The 20,181-nt window shown below is 41.0% G+C and overlaps 1 protein-coding gene across 1 annotated transcript in view; it reads right to left on the bottom strand.

Annotated features, from left to right (window-relative positions):
• Window positions 1-19,703, bottom strand: part of PPP3CA (protein phosphatase 3 catalytic subunit alpha) — a 173,963-nt gene extending 154,260 nt beyond the window's left edge. Inside the window, exon 1 of the mRNA XM_083862423.1 lies at window positions 19,382-19,703. Coding sequence (XP_083718549.1) covers window positions 19,382-19,439 — 58 coding nt within the window. The 5' untranslated portion in view covers window positions 19,440-19,703. The remainder of the gene's footprint in view (window positions 1-19,381) is intronic.
• Window positions 19,704-20,181: the final 478 nt, after the last annotated feature.

Raw genomic sequence — 20,181 nt, 5'->3', positions numbered from 1 at the left:
ATTAAATGCACAAGTCATAAGCCTTTATGAATAGCCACGTCAACTTCTACTTGAAATGCAAAACTACTTTTTTAATTGTTGCCACCTGATCAAGGTAAAAAACATGAACAATTATTTCTTAGTTGCCTTCCCTAATGCTGCAAACTCACGATGCTTTCACTATTTTACAGCACTTTCTCTGACAAGTTGCAAACAATTTAATCTCTATATACAGCTCTTCTATTAATTCCACACAGATTTTCTTGGGGGAGGAAAATCACCACAGGAGATTCAGATCTTAAAGAATAATCACTTTGCCTTAGGAAGGTATGTATTAGAGAAAATAAAACCTCTTCTTCCTAAAACTTTAAGAGGTTTTTTCAGAGAGTATTTGTCTTAATCAATCACTGCTAGATAAAAACAATTTACTGCAAACTATACTGGCATCCAAGCAGTTTTCAAGCATCAGGATAATCTGTATTTGGCCCATGAGCATCCTTCAGGTCTGAATATATACCAGAGCAGTGTACACTCAGTTTTAATATACAACAAAGCCTCTGGAGAGTTAAGTGACTGCACATCTGAGTCATTGTCTCAAAGAGACATTTTGGCCTTTCACACACTTCCCAGTGCCAGAGAGACTCTGGATTTCAGTGAAGTTATATCAGAGAGAAGACAAATCAAAAACAAAAGCAACAGACTCTTAAACTTTTCGCACTGTAAACTTTTGAGTATTATTCTGCAGGGAGCTCCACTATGTTCCATCCATAACAATTGAAGTTAATAAAAAGTAATAAATATTCCAGTTTTAAAAGAGACAAAAAGGGGAAACTGTGACTCCTCTAGAGAAGATGAAAAAGATTTGCTACTGAAAATACAACTGACTATATTTGGAATCAAGGCTTCACAGTAACAATTCATACTCTTATTTAAAGATTAAACCTTGCTTTTGTTCTGGCAGGGAATACATATACTCTTAGCTAAGAAAAAGACAAAACTGTACATGAAGAACACACATCTATGCATGTCAAATCCAATGCTTTCACCACACAGGTAATACCAAGTGGCACTATTTTGAAAGCAATATTGATGTAACAGAGTGGGGCACTAGACTCCAAATGAGAAGAATAAAATGCCATTTGTGACTCTGCTGCTGCGATCTTGGAAGACTTATTGTAAGGAAAATAAAAGTCAACGTTGGATTATATTCTGCACAAAAAGAAATAAACATGATTCATGACAAATCTTCCTGGCTGTTTTACAAGGCATAGGAGTGAACAAAACCAAAAGGGAAGTAAAAGGAATACCACTGACCTCACTGCACTTTTCTCCTGGGAGGACTAGTGGGCTTGCTTCCACTATTCTTTAAGAAAACCTTGAGGTAGTTAATGTACATCAGCACACAAAAGGCAACCTTTAGGGGAGGGGATTGTACACCTAAAAAGAAAAAAAGGCCAGCAAAATTGGAAATTCTCAGAAAGAGATTAAAAAAACTTATAACAGCCCGTTAAGGAAGACGGACTGCACAACCCAGCAGGGCAGGGCACATCAGTCAGCCAGGCATTAAAGAGAAATCCTCAGTTCTGAAGGAAGACGAAAGCTACATGGCCACACATCCACACATGAGGGCAAGATTTTCTAACAGTATTTGTTTTCACTTCTTGATCTTACATCATCCTCTTTTCGCAAAGAACATGAATCAACAAAAATAATCAGCATCTGCAATGTGAGGCCTGAACTCTTTCCTTAGGAAGAGGGGCAAGCAAAAAAAAAAAAAAAAAAACAAAAAAAAAAACAAAAACAAAAAAAACCAAACAAAAAAAAAACCCCACACTTCAATTTCATGAGAAAAGGAAAGGTCAAACATGAATGCTTTACACACGTGCACAGAGCATAAGATCTAGGATCATCCTTCATCCCAGCAGGTAAAAGGAGGACTTTATTCCACAATTTCAGTCTAGTAGTAAAGCAAAAGTCCATATCCTCCCTCTTGCTGTGGCTACTGCCCTCATGCCAGGAAAGCAAAACCACTTACAACAGCCTCATTTTGGAGCTCCAGGCACCTGCATAAAAAATTCTACAAGATCCCCAGCAAGGAGTAATCCAAGTTTCTTTGACTTCCACTGGGTGAGCACATTCTCTCATGCCTCCTGCACACACAACAGATGCCTGGCAATCCAGTTACAGGAGAACACTGTCTATTAGTGCCACCAAATCCTCTCCAGTTTCATGCCTGGACTCAGTCCAGGTATGCCCAGTTTAGAATATGAGATTCAACTAAATAAGTCTGTAGTCATGCTTTAGAAGGTTTTCTGTGAACTTTGCCCATCAGACAGGAATTACTACAGCTGTAATTATTCTGGGACACCTTATTTTTTCCCATTGGACTGACTATCAGGATCTGAAAAAGAAGAAGGAGTAGTGTCTACAAAGAACTGGCTTTTTTAGCCAAGCATGGCACCAACTGGTTACAGTTCTTGCACACAATAGAAACAAAACATATCAGACCAACAGGTCTTGCCCTGAAACTCCTCTGCATCTCATACCTACAGAAAGTAACATGGCTGGGTACTTTTTTGTAGGTTGGTCCTGGCCATTTAAGGTGTCCTTCCAAACAGAGGCCCTTCCAGCAAATTTGTTCCAGGATTTATTCCTCTGCTGCTCAAGTCCATTCACTGGATCCACGAAAAGGTTTTAGACTCTTGACAGACAACCCCTAAAACAGAATTTGGCAGTGTCAGTAGACATTGGAGTGTTTGGTTTTGGCCTGTGAAAAGCTTTAAACTTTGCTCTTTTCTCGTGTTTCATTTCACTAGGATATTTTGTAAGTGTCCACATGGCAAACCTCACATGGTAGATAAAGCAGTTCGTATTTTATTCATTTCTGCCAAGCACCTTAGATAAAAAGCAAACCAACTCCACACAAGATTAGGAGACAAATGAGGACTCAAAACTTGAAAGGCCAAAATATATAAGACAGCTAAAGTGTGTGTGTATGCGTACATAAGAAGCTTTACTGTAATCATGGTATTGTAAATATTTCAAGTACCCCGATTACAGAAGTTGACGACATGCATTCCAGTCATCACCATTTTCTTGGTACAGGAGAAAGGCATGACATTAAACAGTCCATATTAATACAGGTAGTAGTTAGGCCACCAATGCAAGAAAATATCCTTTTTTTAATGGAGACTCCAAATTTGGCTATAAAGAGAAAGAAGGAAAAAGAAGTCATGTATAGATGCATAAATTTTTCTAAGGTGTTTGTTGATTTGGGGTGAAGGGTTTGTTTTTCTTAGGTTTGGCTATTTTTTTTTTTTTTTTTTTTTTTAATAATCAAAAGGCATTTATTTTGGTTAACTCAGGAATTAGAGTTTGTAACCTGTGACCTAAGGCTCTTACAGGATTGAAAACAGACAAAAAGTGTTCTAAAGCTTCAGAATCTTTTCAGTACATAGCACACAGTATTAATGCTTTTGCCTCTGCAACACCTGCCTGGCAACACAACTACCCACAGTTACTTCCCTATCTGAGTGGGAAGTTAAACACTACAGAGGAAGTTGGTGGGGTTGCAAGAAAAAAAGCCTTTAACACTCACCTTTCCCTAACAGAGTGTTTCTGGTTCACATACTCCTGCTGCAGTGCCAGTGAACCAGAAACAGGCACACTTACACAAACAGGGGATGGTGTTCTACCAGAAACTAACTAGCAGCATGCCTTGTACTTATCATTCAACAGCAAACATCCAGGGTTTTCCTATTTCCAGTTCTACAGCAAAGTTTAGGAGCACCTGCTGATCTCGGGAAGATGTTTGTAGGATATTACAGTCCTACTGTGTACAAACACATTGCCTATATGGACCTTTCTTGTTCTGGTGGTTTCTTTGAAGAGAAACTAGACCTTTGACAGAGACTTCTACAGTGCTGCAGATACACAATCATGAATAAGTAACTAACTATCCTCTCTGGTTCATTTATCGTACTCAGCAGTTCTCACTGCTGAGGGTTGATACTCCTTTCTCCTTTGAATTACTTAAATGTATAGATGCTGAAACAGAAAACAAAAGGTAATTCAAAGTCCTCTTGTGACTTTTCCCTAGCTTCAAGCAGCATCCTTTCTGACGGTTGTTGTATACCGAATATATAACAGGTAATAAATTCAGCCTGTTGCTTTCCCAGCCTCCGACAACACAGAATATTTCAGACCTAACCCACCCTGCTCCTTGCAAGGTCCTACTACACCAAAACTTTCAGAAGACTCACCTTACTTAGAATATACCTGATAAGGCTTAGCAGGTACTCGTCAAGAAATATGTCCAAAAGGTGAAGGATACAAAACCAAAAAGGATAAAAAACACCAACACATTGCTTTCAATGGGACTCCAGCAATTAAAAAGTTGCCATGTATTATTCCCACGGTTATAGATTATTATTTATAAATGCTCTTTTAGACTTTTTTAAAAGGTAGTTTTTCTAGAGGACTGATGCACAAGAGGGCAAAAAAAACACTTTCAAAGAAAATGTTTTCACCACAATAATCCATGGTAGTGAATTAACATAAAATCAAGAAAAAATAATTCCTTTTGTAGTTAAAATAGTTGTGAAATGATTTTGTAGCATTCTGTGGCTAGATAGGTAATCTAATCACACCATTGATTCAGCTGCTCTGCTCATTAGAAAAAGTATTATTACTGCCACCAGTTGTTATCTTTGAATAAAGATAAAACCTGCATTTATTTAAGCCAAAAAATGTTTCTGCTGAACCTTTACAGAAGGAGTTGAAATCCCAGCCCTGCATCAAGGCACAGAAAGAATGCACTGCTCTCCCACAGCACTTTATTTTTTGAGAATCATGATAGAACCAGAGTTTAGTTTTGCCAGTTCTGTTATATTAAAACTTCATTTTTGCCTGAAGTCTTATGAAACCATAGCAATTTGTTAGTATTTGATGATAAAATTATTTATTAGAAGAAGCTTGCATCATCTGTTCAGATAAAGTTAAGGCACACACTTTTAATCTTGTTCAACTTAACAGGCATCAGGATACAGTAGATTCCCAACAAATTCCAGCACCACGTATCTTCCATCAGAAATAAAGACATTTTAATAATTATACATTAACCTTTCCTTCACAGTCACATAGCTTCTCATTAATATAATCTATAGAAACAACTTCTTCTGGTGACTTACAACTATGAGAGGTGCCCACTGTGTTAAAAAAGCTGTCTCTTTGCATGACTGTAGCTGAGCCAGAGATGATGACATAACTACTTCAAGAGAAATGTCTTGCAGCACAACTAGACAGATACCCCTGGAACAGCCATTCATGCTTCAGGTAAGTGAACACATGCTACTAACAGCACCTGCAGCTTGTTGGGCTTTTCCATCTGCTCTTCATTTACATGTATTCAAAGCACCTCTTCAGCTCTTTTGTTGAGTTTATTTGTCAGGAACATCTTTCCAGATCATGATATCTATGTTAAACTTATCTCTTTTTTTTTTTTTTTTAGTATATTTGAAGTAAATCTTTAATACTACTCACCCCTGGGCAACCACTAAGTTCTCTAGAACTATATTTTTCTAATTACATATAAGTAAATCAAAGATTATGAAATTAAGTTAAAGGCACTAGCAAGCCCTCTCCTCAGTTATTGTTCAGTGTGTTGCAAAGACAGTAAAGGTATTTAAATTTCTTTCATGGGGATGTGTATTTGCCCTGTATTTTAATTAATGTTTTGATTTATACTACACCAAAGCAATCCATGCTTTAAATTACAGTATCTATCTTTTTCCTCAAATGCATCTAGTTAACTGAGCAACCCTAGAAGCTAAACTTCCGAAACAAAATATTACCTCCATTATCCAGATTACTTTTCCATGAAGGTGATGCCACCTACAGAACTTGCTCAAAACTTCTGGTATGGTTGCTATCCTAACTTTTCTGAAGCAGTCAGCATAATTTTGTCATACACTGAACTTTTTCAGATGCTTTTTTTCATTTTCTGTTACCCGCACTAAGAGATTCCCTTATCTCAGGTTTGATTTTAGTTTTACACATGCAAGGTTCAGGTATTTCCTAGTCAGGCTTAAGGGCAACATTCACCCTCATAAGGAAACAAACATGAGAAAGCAGCAAAAGAAAAATATGCCAGAGCGTGTCAGAGCTGAAAGACAATTGCCATCCCTCTCAATTTCAATTGTCATGCCACTATGAAAAAAATCACTATGAAAAGATGAACCAACGACTAGGGAAAGATAACTACTTCTTTCCAGTAATTAGAAAATGGACCTTTCTGACGGTCATATTAGAAGCACTGGCAGTAACTACAGAAGATTTATATAAAAGCTTCCTTTCTCTTTTTCTTACAATTGCCCAAAGCGAAGTACAGTGGTCACACTATCTGTCCTGCTTTCAAGCTACACCAAGCTCCAGCTGCATATGCTCGGGGGATTCTGAAACTTCTCAAGAGTGATCTATCCAAATATTTTGCCAGCAACACTACTAGCTACATATGGATGCATTAACTCATATATATACATACATATATATTCTCAATGCAATACATCTTGCTGCTATGCCAAGATAATTATTTATATGGTGGACAAAGCATTCTTCCTGTAGAACACCTTATTAGCAAACATAACTTTGCATTTTTAAGAGAGATTTCTGTATTTCATGCCTGGTTAAAAGGTCTCTGAATTGATCAAATGTTTTAATTATCCATTTAAGAGAGCTGAGTAAAAGGTGATTGCAGAAGGTTTGAGGTTGAAAGGGAACGTCTGCTGGTCAGCTGCTCCAACCAAGACCTGTGCCCAAGCAGGGCCAGCTAGAGTCAGCTGCACAGGGCCCATCAGGACTCATCAAGATGGCTTTTGAATGACTCCAAGGATGGAACTACACAATATCAGGCAACCTGTGCTAGTGTCTGAAAAGTAGAAACTCACCATGAGAGCTTTCAATTAGTGCCTGTTACTTCTTGCCCTGTCCCTGGGCACTATGGACAAGGGCTTGCTTGGCTGCCCCTTCTCCATTTCCTACAACCAGCTTTTTAAACACCCAGATAAGGCCTTAGCTCACTCAGATTTCCTCAAATGAAAGATGCCCCAGCAGTCCCAGGGCCATCTCTGTGCACCAGCACTGAACTTGTTCCAGTATGTCAATGTTTTTTCTCATACTGGGAGACCAGAACTGAATCCAGCACTTCAGGTATGGCCCCACCAGTGCTGAGGAGACAATTCAGCTCTATCAACCTGCTGGCAACAATTGTCCTTATGCAGCCCAGAAAGCTCTTGGCAAATTCTCTAAAACAACCCCTAAAAACCTCTGTCTCCATAAATCAAGTGGTGAAGGCAAAGAGTCTAACACACTTTCAGAAGTCACAGCAATTGGATTATAACCAAAAAGAGATCTGCAGAGTTACTTGCTGATGGGCAGTATTTTTGAGATTAGCCAAGGTTATACAAATAACCTACAGCAAAATACTGTCTGTTACAAAAGGATGTGAGGTTAATCGTGTACAGAAAATTCACATGCATTTAAGACTCCTGTTAATAACAGTGATATCCCTCATCTTCTCTGTGGTAAACAAATGATATTTACATGGGAAGTACATATCACCTGAGATTCAGATCTCCAGGGAAGGCATATCCTTGTTAAAAAGATTAAAGTATGTTATTCCCTAATGTACAAGCACTCTATATGTATAAACTAACTTTCACATGTCACACAAAGTATGAGATATGGACCAATTACTAAGAGGCCAGCAAAGTGCCACAAATACAACTTACAGGACCAAGGCATCTCTCCTATGATGAAAGGCTGAGAGAGCTGGGGCTGCACCAGATGATCTCCAGAGGTCCTCCCAGCCTTAAATATTCTGGGCTTCTGTGAAGCTGTCAGAGCTTGTGCTTTTTCATTGAGAAAGGTACTTTGACACATAATTCATAAAAATTACAGATACACTATTTCTCCAGTGAAGTGGAAAGCAAAAGATTAAATGATAAAGGGAGGAAAAAACCAAAAAAACAAATCAAACTACACCTGATGAGGTAGTCAACAGCCCAGAAGCTAAAATTGACCTCTTAACTAAAATGAGTGCAGGTTCCTCCCCTTTTGCAGCACAAGTATGGGATTTTTTTGAGTTTACTTCTTTCCTACAACTACCAAAAGTAACCTTATCTCAGGATGTCCCAACACAGCATCCTAAAATCATTTTCCCCTCCTTGTTACTGATAACATAAGGACAGATTAAAAGCCGTTACAGTTTACAGAAACTATAAGCACTTTATCTCAGCAAACTTTAAATAAAAAGATATGCAGAAAGTTCATTCTCTGATGATCTAAACCAAACTAAGGGGTATACACACGAAGTATATGACTAACTAAAAATTTCACCAACTGCCTTTGCCAGTTCTCTGCTTGTTGAGAGTCAAGTTCCTCAGAAGCTGCCAACCAGCTTCCTGCCCTGCTGCACAGGCACCTCCAGGATACTCACCTGAGCCAACAGATGAGCTTGTGAGGAAAAGCAGTATCAAAACAGCTCTCTGCTTTGGGTTTCTAAACTACCTTAGTTTCAAATTCCCTTAGTAACATTTCACTGCACTGAACACACACCCCTTGCCACTGTGCTCTTCATTTCTTCTTCCCAAACTCTCCATCTGTTGTCCCAATACACCATGTCATGCCATTAGGCCCCTCTCTGGTAATCACAGACACCACCATTTGAGTGACACAGGATACCAGGTTTCTCAGGGAAGCCAGTAATGCTCCCACACCTGTCTGGTATGTACATTTTTAGTACTCCTCATGTGATTTTAAGAGTTACTCTATTATAAAATAAGTTAAACAGATTTTGTTTAAGGTGACCCAAATGTGTTCACTACTGAAGACAACTTCTTTGTAAAGGGGCACAGAAAGAAAATATATACATAAAGTCTTCTGCTGGTTTTTCCAACAATAAAGGACAACCATATGCACATACACAGAAAACATTTTAGACTACACTTTTGAAGAGAGAGCAACAGCGAGGCAAACTCTCTTGGCAAACCAGCCACCTACAAACACAATCCTCACTTGGTAAATGAGCATTGCAAAGTAGAAAGGCATTTAGCTCACTCTTAAAATAAGAGCTAATGCTGTAAAAGATCACATATAACAAAGTAGTTTTAACCACACAGAAATCATGCACTGAAAAAGGAAGGCCAAAATAAGAAATCCTAGGATGACAACTTGATTCACAGTTTACTCAAGTTAATGAAAGACTCCAACTCCCACAGATTTCACCGGGTTATGAAACAGGTCCTGCAGAGGGAAATGCTCCAAGTCACAAACAGCAATGTCGTATTTTGATACGTAATTGCCATTGCTGCCTATGAAGAAATCCCTGGTGTAAAATAGAGAACAAATACAATAATCTCGCTTTCTCATTTTTAAAATGGCATGAAAGAAACAACAAAAGAAAGTTATTGAAGAGAACTAGATTGTTCCCAGCTGTTGTCATAAAATACTACAGCTGTTCATGTCATTGCAGCTAATGACCAGTTGCACTTTTTTAAAGATTGTAACACAGTATGACCATTGTAATCTACATCAAACTGAAACTTGGCAAGCATCATGGAAAAAAGACTAAGAAATTATTTAAATCCCATTTTATTTTTTAATTTCTGTTCATGGGCTGGTGTTGAGTGTTTTGGGGGGATAGGAAAGGATTTTGTATGAATGGTTCTTTATTCAAATTGTAAATTATGCTAAACTACTTAAAAAATCATGGTAAATAACAGGTATTAAATTATCAAAATTGTCTTTTCCAGTAATAAAAAGAGAATTCAATGAATAAGTCCTGGGGGGTTTTGTTGTTGTTAAAAAGAGGTGTGCTGACTAAAAGTCTCAAGTTCAAAGATGATGATGAAACATCTTTTCTCTGGAGCCAAGAACAGGGTAGGTAGGCATCACTATCTAGAAGCTTTTAATTGTTTTGTTGACTGAACTATACAAATCAGGTTTTTTTCATAAAGATTCAAGTACACAAATGAAAAGAAAAGGTTAAAATAGAAAAACCCATATAGAGAGAGAGATGCAGAAAGAATTTTCAGATAGAACTCTCTCTAATGGAGCATTACTCCTTGACATATGGAGAAAAAGCTAGAGGAAAGCATGTGCTCCCACACAAAATCTCCACGGAACCTGAAACATACTATTTCAAGTGATTTCATGTAATTTCTCAAGAAAATGAGAGAATATAGGTTCCTCTTTAGCCATGCATCTTCCCCTCCAAGATCATCCATCTAGAGCTACAGACCAGAAAGAAATCACAATCCTGCACTGCTTTTTATCTTCCCTACAGTTATCAAGAAAATCAGTAATTCATGAAGAAAACTAGAAGTCATTTACCACTTTCTCCACTTTAAGACACAGAAACACTGCCAGAGAAATTCCAAATACTTTAGAAAGAAGACCACCTAAACATACAACCCACTTTTGTGTCACCAGCCTGCGACTGGTTTGTAACAAGTAACAAACTGGCTTGTTACTTGTGACAAACCAACTGTTACTGGTTTGTAACAAGTAACAAACACAGCTGCAACAAAAAACTTACGACAATAAAGCTTCCTTATCCAATGAAACAAATAATTGCTAAAGGTGTACCAAACATAGCAAGAGATAACAAGTAAGAAGCTGAGCCTCTTTCCCTCACTTTGGGACATCTATCTAGACTGCAAAGGATTTCTTTCCAAATGATGGTTACATCAAAACATGAACAACTCAAACTTTATGCAGCCCCACAGTTACTTATTTGTCACTATCAGCAAATTTAAAAAAAAAAAAAAAAGTTAAATCGTACACCCTACCTTCAAAGACACTCACAAAAGCCTAAATTAAAAATAAAAATCTAATCACACACTACATGGGGCCAAAACTCTGTAGTTTGGATTCTATTAATTAAGCCTATTGAACAATGCCCAGAGTGACTGTTATAAGACTCTCTGTAGCACCACATCTGCATAAGCCATTATTAACACATGTTATTTTCACCATTCCAAACAGAAGTTCAAAGTGCACTTCCTTTCTTATGGCAACATTGTACAGAGAGATCAAGTCTGCGCAATTAGGAAGTATTAGACAAACATTGGAGCAGAATTCACTCTATAGCAATTTTGGGGTTTTTTTTCCTCATTCCATCAGCTCTACATTGTGCAACGGTCAAGATAATTCAAAGGATTCTGGCCAACAGCAATCTGATTCAGTACAATGCCTAAGCTGAATGCCTCTGAAAGACCGGATGGAGAAAAAGAATATAGGATAGAATACTATTATACCAATACCTGTCTCCATCAGTACACGTTTAATCACACTATAGCACTTTTTAATTTTGAAAGTTTGATTTTATTAACCCAGATATGCCTATCTGAAAGATGAAAAAATAGCTGCTGCTTTTTTCAAAGATTTTATACAACACCTTTAGCATGGTTTTTCCTTTTCTTTTCCACAGAGGTTTGGTAGAGTCTCCATACAGACTAGGTTCTGCACCTTCTACACCTAAAGTTTAAGGCGGGGGGTTTCAAAATTCAGTCATCTCTGGAGAACCTTAGGATTCTTCTCAGTATTACTAACTTCACCAAGCCTTACCTTTCATTGCTACCTAACTTCCCTGTCTGATTATAAAAGCACCAAAGCACAAGGGCCCATACCACCTCCCTTCCAAGTTAACCAAGAACGCCCTGCCCATGCTATTTTTGCAAACTATACGAGTTGAAACTAACAGTCACACTATGGGTGTTCAACATAAACTGCTAAGAAACCTGCAAGCAGCAAGTGAGCTGCAGAATAGAGACATCCTTCTGTGACAAGCTGTGTAGAGCCTGAGCAGCTATTCACTGAAAATAAAGCTACAGTCAGCAACTGGCTGCAGAGTTAACAACAGAAGTCTGGGAAGAGGCAGAATATACTTCCCCAGGCACCTACAGATGCACCAAAAGGAAAGATACAGAGTACTGTGAACCTTTTCCATTAAATACATGCACCCAAATCCCCCAAATCTACCAGACAGCACTTAGGCTGCTCATCATATTTAGCAATAAGCAAATAAGCATAAGAGCAATAAGGAAAGAGAGTTTGCAGACATTTTGCATGAGAGAGAAAAAGCATTAAAAACCCAGCTTGCTGAGAAGAAAAAGGAGCTGCAACAGAAGTTGAGCACAGCTTTTAATTACAAGCAGAAAGAAGTCTGAGTGATAGACAATTTTCAAATGAAATGTTTTCAAAAACTAGTTTAATACACCCTAAAGTCAAAGGATGCCATCTACACCTTAGACACATGCACCCCCAGACACGCAAAAATTGAAACCACTATTTTCAATGCAAGATGCCTTTCCATTTTGCTTCTTTTCCTCTCCAGCTCCAAACATAAATGGTGTTACTTGGAAATTAGCTGGAGATGATGCCAACATACTAAATCAATCCTAAATAAGACAGTCATGTTCTCCTCACACAGCAGTGTTGCTGTATCAACATTAGCAGGTCTAAGCTCTCTTACAGAGATATCAGTCAATTTAAAACACACACAGATGACTGTCAAGGAGGTACTACTCTGGAGGAGTTATTTCAACAGCAGCAGCTTTCTGAGGGAAGAGTTAATAGGGTAGGAACTAGTTCAGACTTTTACCTTTAAAAGAATGATTTACCATCATAGCACTTATCGTCTTCCTGGTTTTCCACATATGATCTCTGGTCTCTTCCTTTATTCAGTAACTACAGGAAAACAGTAAGTATGTACCTGGATTACCACCTCCAGCAATTATACATCTCAATCTATAACCCAAGTGGCAGACCACTCGGTGAGCCACACACTTAGGCGCACACACACATGCTTAGCTGCACATGCAGCATAATGGTTTTCTAAACTAGGATGATACTTTCCACCATTACTGACTAGACATAAAATGGGGGAAAGTCAAGGTAAACGACTGATTATCAGAAGAGGAAATCATTTCAGTCTTCAGCTGAAGAACCATTGTGAAATCAAAGCGTATATTTGATTCATGAAACCACATACAAAAGAATATAAGAAGGCACCTTTTCATGAAGATGATTTGAAGTGGCTTTTACTTCAGAAACTTGTGGCTTCTTTTATGCCATGCTTACCGTAAGTGTTAAGCAGTATCACTCCATCTTAAAATACTCTTAAGGAAGCACTTTTTTCCACATTCCTTGAAGCTATGCAAATGAAACTAATCCCTACTATATACCACTTCAACATCACTGAAAAGTCTAAGATACATTAATATTCACACTTTAATGGAAAACCAAATGTAACTTACAGTCCCACTTTTGTACCAGAAGTAGGACCCACTCAGCAAAACAGGAGAAACTAGAAAAAAAACAGGAAAGATGAGTTGGGAATATCCAAGCTACAGGTTCTTATTTACTGATATTACCCAAAATTACTTTAGATAGAAAATCCCTTTAGGAATACCAGACAGAAAACACTATGCTGAGCTCTGGAAGCCTAGAACTACAAAAAGATAATTTCAAATAGGTTATATAATCAAAGGTAAATATATTTTGTATGTGATCTTCCTGCCACGACCTGCACTAAAATGCAAACATATCCATGCAACAACTATCATCTCTAAGTGAGATAGATGCGATGGAAGTAAATACCATTCAATTTGGCTATGGATAGTAGAGAGAAAACAACTGTTCTCCACAACATCCCCCTATAGAAAATGATCTCAACTGGCTCATATTTTCCAATTAAGTTAAATGCTGATATCGTCCTGTAGGCACTCCTCTTTCAAGATTACCAACGGTGGCATTAAAAGCAGCAGCTCCCTAGCAAGGCTCAGTCCAAAAGAGCAGGCAACAGAAGGCAGCTTTAGCCGACATGGAATTCAGAAGCACACAAAAGGTTCTTAACACACAAACAAGGCAATTTTGTGCCTCACTTTGTATCAGTCCTACGACTGAGCACACTCAGCAAGCCACTCTCATCATACAGAACATGAGAAAAACCTCCCACTTATGCAGTGCAGCAATAACTCTGTAAGAAAGGCATCCTTCAGCATGCACACAATTTTCTCCCTATGCCTATACAGTAAAGGACTTGTTTAACTAAAGGGCTTATATACAAAATGATCTTAATGACTAAGAGGCTCAGTGAGTTCATAAATCAAAACAAATCACCAGCTTTATTATACATAGTCATCAAAGACTGTACTTTGGTTTTGTTTCAGTTTCTCAGCACCATATTCATAATCCCTCATGAGCATTACACAAGTACCACATACACACACAGGTTTACACAACGTAAAACATACAAAGACTGCAACACCTAAGTGTCATCCAGTTGATAAAATCTACTGGTTTTACAAGTGTTAACTTAATTTTGACATGAGGTAAGAACAGATCAGTTACATACATAAAAAATCATAACACAGCAATCTTGTTTTCTGTCCATAATATCTCTCCAAGTATATTCAACTGTTTTCTGCCCTTAGGTGCCTCTCACACAGCTTGTTTCATAAAGGTACCAGGAGATTTGCAACTAAGGAGTTACTAAAACTGAGGTAGATATACACCCGTTCCTTCAAATGAAGGTAAAAGTGGATAGGGAAGAGAAGATAATCAATCCCCAGCTGTAGCAGTGCCACCTTTCTGGCATAGCTGTGGGTGGATTCCCTAGTTAATAATACACCTTGAACCCAGATGCAGTCTTCCTCAGAAGAAGCAGTATATTCCTAAGTACTACAACAATAAATTAATTAAAGGTAAACTGAAGTCAGCTTTCCTATGCCAACAGGAACAGCTACAAAGCGATTCCTCATAAGGATCAGGTAGACACCAGTTTCGGCGTCCTCAAAATAGGCATATCATCCTTTACTCTATTGTATTAGACAGTTATAACTATTTAAATAACCCTTGTCCTTGTCATAAACAATCAATACTCAAATTTACACCAAAATATATACCAAATCCACCAACATTACAGACATTCAGGTCAACACAATTGTTCAAACACTAGTGAAGCACCTGCAGGACACATCTATGCTGGAAAAATTGAACTCAGTTCAGAGGGAGACAGAGGCTTCTGAAATTCACCAATGCTGGATTCCAGCCTGGAGCACAAGCCCTCAGTGAATACACAGAAGTCTCCCAGGACTAATGGGAATTAGCAATGAAGTTTAGAGTTTGCATTATTGACAGCAATTTTACCTCTCACAAATGTGAAATTAACACTGATGGCGACATATTGATCGTGAGCTGGCATTCATATTATATTACAAACAACTGTCAGCCTGCACTTTAGGGGAGCATTAATAATGACACAGTCTGAAATCTAGAGACAGCAGAGAGTGGTGTCTGGTTTTATTGTGTGTTGTCAATCGCTGATATAACCATGTAAACCTCCCCATGCAACACACAAGAGGAAAGGAGACTGCCAGCAGCAAGGATTACAAGCCATGGCTATAGCCCTTCTAAACAGCTGAGACAGAATTATTTCATTAAGACTCCACTTCCAAGAAAAAAGCACCAAACAATCAAAAAAAAAAAAAAAAAAAAAAAAAAAAAAAAAAAAAAAAAACCACCACAAAAGCATACAACCATTTGACCTGCCCCCCCCCTCCCCCCCCCAAATCAAAACAATTATTGTACCTAACTGGAAGATTTCCAAGAAATTCTGACTTCACTTTTTTGTATGACTACTCCAGTTGAATTTCAAAGCTTTTATTTAGGATTACTATGCTTTGATGCAGTATTCCTCAGAGGCACTAATGCAAGACTAAATACATTGAGGAGGTCAAGTAACATGATACACGGCTTTTCCTTCCCGATGGGTGGGGTTCAAATCTTGCTCATGTCACTAGTGAGCAAAAGCTGTTGACATCAGGCAGCTGAACCATGTGGAATGAGCTACTATCCTCAGTCCAGCTTTTCCTGGACAAGTATTCCTAAGTCCATAAGAACAACCAAGCCCACTTGGCTAGCAAGTCTCAGGAGTTAGAAGCAGCATGGATAAGGAATAACTTCCTCAGTCGTGAAGAAGGAAATGAATTTTTAAGATAGCTCTGTTCAAGTGAAAGCTGCAGCATACCACTAACAAAAAGGCAAGGAATTTCAATTAATAAGTACATCAAGTCTGCACCTCCTGCAACAACAGTATGTGTCCTGAGCCTTGATCCCACAAACTTCTGAATGCACCTGAACATACAGTTTATCATATTTGCAGTCGACAGACCAAAGTGTTGTTCCTCTACAGCATGACAAAACCCAGAGAGTAAAGACGAACTGTGTAATTTGCATCACAACATACATATCAGATCAAGGAGTGCACCAGAATAAATTGAAAGTACCCCTCAAACCATAACTGCATTCTCTGGATTAATTTTACTTTTTCCTTTAGCTCAACAAAACAGATGGTTTTGTCAACTTTAAGAGGAGTTAATTTGCTTCTGGAAACTTAACATTACACACAAGCTTGAATTTCATCTTTACTCTGCTTACGGTAGGACAGTGTAAGATCTGCATAGCAAAGCCAGAAGACCAGGACATTAAAAACATTAGGGGCTCCCAAGTCTTTTTCCCCTTATCCCAAAAGCATGTTTTATTTTTGAGTCAAATCAGTTTAAGTACAGTTCAGACAATTCAAAAAGCAAAGCAAAATCAGTGTGAGATGAAATCCTTGCCTATGGAAATACTCCACTTCTCCTATATTTGATTTTTTTAAGCACGAGAAGCAAAAAAAACCAAAACCAAACCCATAGCAACCCCTTGAAGAAGCAGCTCTCAGCCACAAGCAATTTACACAAAGCTGCTGGAACTGTAATCCCCCCAAGCCCGTCCCACTGTTACGTAACAGTGCCAAGCCAGGATTTTTCACCAGCCAGCTCAGAGTTACTGTTAGAAGGAAATACCTCTCACACACCAGCAACAGAAAGGGTTAAAAAAATTAATCAACAAAACATAATAAAATCAAACAAAAAAAAAAATCCTACACAGGCAAGTAGAGGAAAAAATTTAATCGAGAGACTACATGCATGTTAAAGGCATTTCCTTTTCAAGCAAGGTTTTATATTATATTCTAACTTAAAAGAATTTAACTTGCTGTCTCAGGTTACACCTTACCGGTGTTAGAATATCTGTTTTTTCTCTCCAAGATAACAAGACTTCAACGACTTATATAGGTGCTCACAATGTACCTTTTTATTTAATTATTCTTTATTAATTTAACATTTCAAGCCCATTTCAGTTGTTCATCTCAAGAGGGTACTAATCACATCCTATATGACAGAAACAACAAAGTGATCTTTCCTTTATTACCACCAGTTGTTTTCTTGATTTCTTTAATGTCCATATGAAGGCAGTGTGAAGTGCCTATGATGCAGCAAAGAATAATCCTATTAACAATAAGTTTATTGTGTACTACACTCTTCAGATGCTATTTTAAGACCTTAAAAGGATTTCAATATTTAATAGAGGCCTGAACCAGTTAAGCAGATCTTCACATCTACACTAAAACACTGCCATTATGAGACAAACAGTTAGCAGGGGCAATGGACAACCAAGCAGCATGTTCCTCTTGCTCAATACTTGAGCTCAGTTTAACCAAGTCGATTTCTCACTGAGTTGCATTATAAAAGTATTTAACTACACATACTGCTAAGTTTTCTCAGAAATAGTGAGTTTAGATGTTCGAGATATTTACACGTATGAAAAATGCAAAGAGCGATTCCTGACAAATCACATTTAGATGAGCTGAAAGCACTGAAGGTTCTGTAAATACTGAAATAAGTCCTATTCATGACAAACATTGTCTTAAACCAAAGGAAATTCTGCCACAGCAAAGATCAGGCCGTTTGGTAATGTATTAGGACCAAACAGATTAAGGAAATTAAAAAAGAAAATGAGATACCCAAAAATCATAAAGTTCTCCTAATAAGATGTCTATTTGCTGTTTCTACAGGAGACAAGTATCAGCTTAACATAGGCTTTAAAGCTTACTCTTAGTGTGATGCAACAGACAAACTTAAATTGTAAATATTCTAGATATTACAAGGTAAAGGTGAATTTTCAAGTGACTTTCTAAAAATTCTTGCAATTACGTTTCTTACACTATCTGAAAATCTCCTATTTCCTTTAGAGGCGCATAAAATAAAGTAAGAGGGGAAAAGGTAAATATAAACACAAAAATATAAATAACGCATCTTCCCAAATAATATTTACACTGAGTGTTTCATTCTGGCATACACTCATGTAAATACAGAAGTGTACGTATTTCAAGGCCGTTTCCATTTCCAGCTTCCTAGGATCTGGATATACGCATGCAGCACCCAGGATTCGTGCTGCCCACCGTAGCATAGGGGTTATAACCCAACTGGGTGAAACACACCAGAGCCGGGTGCACTTGGCCGTGTGCCCAGTGCGGAAGGAAAGACACAAACAACAAACAAATAAATAAACAAAAAAACCCCCCAGGCCATTAAATACACGTGCACTTCCTACACATCGAGAAACGCACATGTGCGATTTACATCAGGCATCACCCCAGTAAATAAAACCTCAGTCTGTACTGAGGGGGCACAACGTGTTGTTAACCCAAACTCTAATTTGTTTACACGGCCGGGGCTGGCAGCACACGGGTACCTCCGAAAGAGAGGAAAAATCATGGAGCCCAAACGTGTTTGTGCCCCCACGCACACGGAACGCCCGCTGGATAACTTCACATCCTCGCAGGCCGGGCCGTCAACAAGAGACGGCGATGGAGGAGGAGGAAGCAGGCTCCGCCGCCTCCCACCCCGCCCGCGGCCCGCGCCCACGGCGCTCCCGCAGAAGAGCGGGCAGGGGGAGCCGGGCGGGCAATCGGTGCCCCGGGAGCGGAGCCCGGTGCGGGAGCGCAGCCCCGGCTGCTGGTGTGGGGAGGTTTCCAGGGAGGCATCCCTGCTGCATGCGGGAGCAGAACGGCGCTGACAAGCGGCGGCGGCGCAGCCTGCGGGGGAGGGGGGCTCCGGGGAGCGCGGTCCGGAGGAGAAGGAGGAGGAATGGGAGATGCCCAGGGGAGCAGGCGGGCTGGGGGAAGGGGCCGAGCCCTGCCCTGCGCTCCCCCAGGCACCGAGGCGGGGGAGGAAGCTGGGGCTCCCCCTCTCTCTCACGCCAGCCCTGTGCAGCGCCTTCAAGGCGGAGCGGGGGGAGGCGGCGGGGGGAGGAAGGGGGGGAAATGCTGCAATGTAGCGCCGGGCAGGCAGGCGAGGGAAGCCGCAAACGCTCCACTGGGGCCCGGCGCAAGCCCCCGGGCCGAGCCCACCCCTCCCCGCCGCCTCCCCGGTACCTGCCCGGGGCGGGGAAGGGACACGGACGCGAGCCCGGCGGGAGGACCCGGCCGAAAGGGCGGCGGGGGCGCAACACCCACCTTTCACCACCCTGTCCGTCGTCGATAACTTGGGATCTACGGCCTTATGCTCCGACATGTCCGGCGGCCGGGGAGGCGGCGGGGCTCTCCCCCTCGGGCAGGCAGGGCAGGGCAGGGCAGGGCACGGCTCCGGCTCCTCCGCTGCGGCCGAAGTTGCCGCGTCCCGCCGCCGCTGGCTGGCTCGGCTGGGCTCTGCCTTCCTCCTTCGCCTTCCTCCACCCCCGTCCTCCTCCGGGTAATTACCGCCGGCTCTCAATCACGCCTCCGGGCTGCGCGGGGCCGCTCGCTCTTCACCCTCCCGCCAAAGCCCCCGGCGACAAGACCCGCGGCGGGCGGCTGTCAGGCAGCGCCGGCAGGAACAGCCGCCAGTGGCCGCGGGCAGCAGGAACAGCCAGGTTGCACACGCAGCGGCCAGCCCTGCGCTTCCTTCCTCCGCGGCACGGCGCGCCGCTCCGGCTCCTCCCGCCGCCGCCGCCGCCGCCACCAGGGCCGCCGCTGCCGCCGCTCCGGATGGGTCTGGGGCTCGGGATCCGCGTCCTCCCCGCCGCCCCCCGCAGGGTCTGTCCCGGCTGGCACCGGCACCGGCCGCGGCCCCGCTGCACACGCTCCGCCGCGCAGCCCCCGCGCCGCCGGCCCCGCCCGCGCCCGCCCGCCGCCATTGGCCCGCCCGCGCTGCCACTCAGCGCCTAGGCCCCGCCCCCCCGCGCCGCCCAGGTGCGCCCGCCCGCCCGCGCTGTGCTGTGGGGAGCCCGGAGCCCTCGGCCCCGCCGCCCGCCCGCACGGCCCCGCGCAGCCACAGC

This window comes from Zosterops lateralis, assembly GCF_965231275.1.
Source record: "Zosterops lateralis genome assembly, chromosome: 5".
Lineage (NCBI taxonomy): Eukaryota > Metazoa > Chordata > Aves > Passeriformes > Zosteropidae > Zosterops > Zosterops lateralis.
The sequence above is the reverse complement of the archived record's forward strand: the minus strand, read 5'-3'. Positions and strand labels throughout refer to the sequence as shown.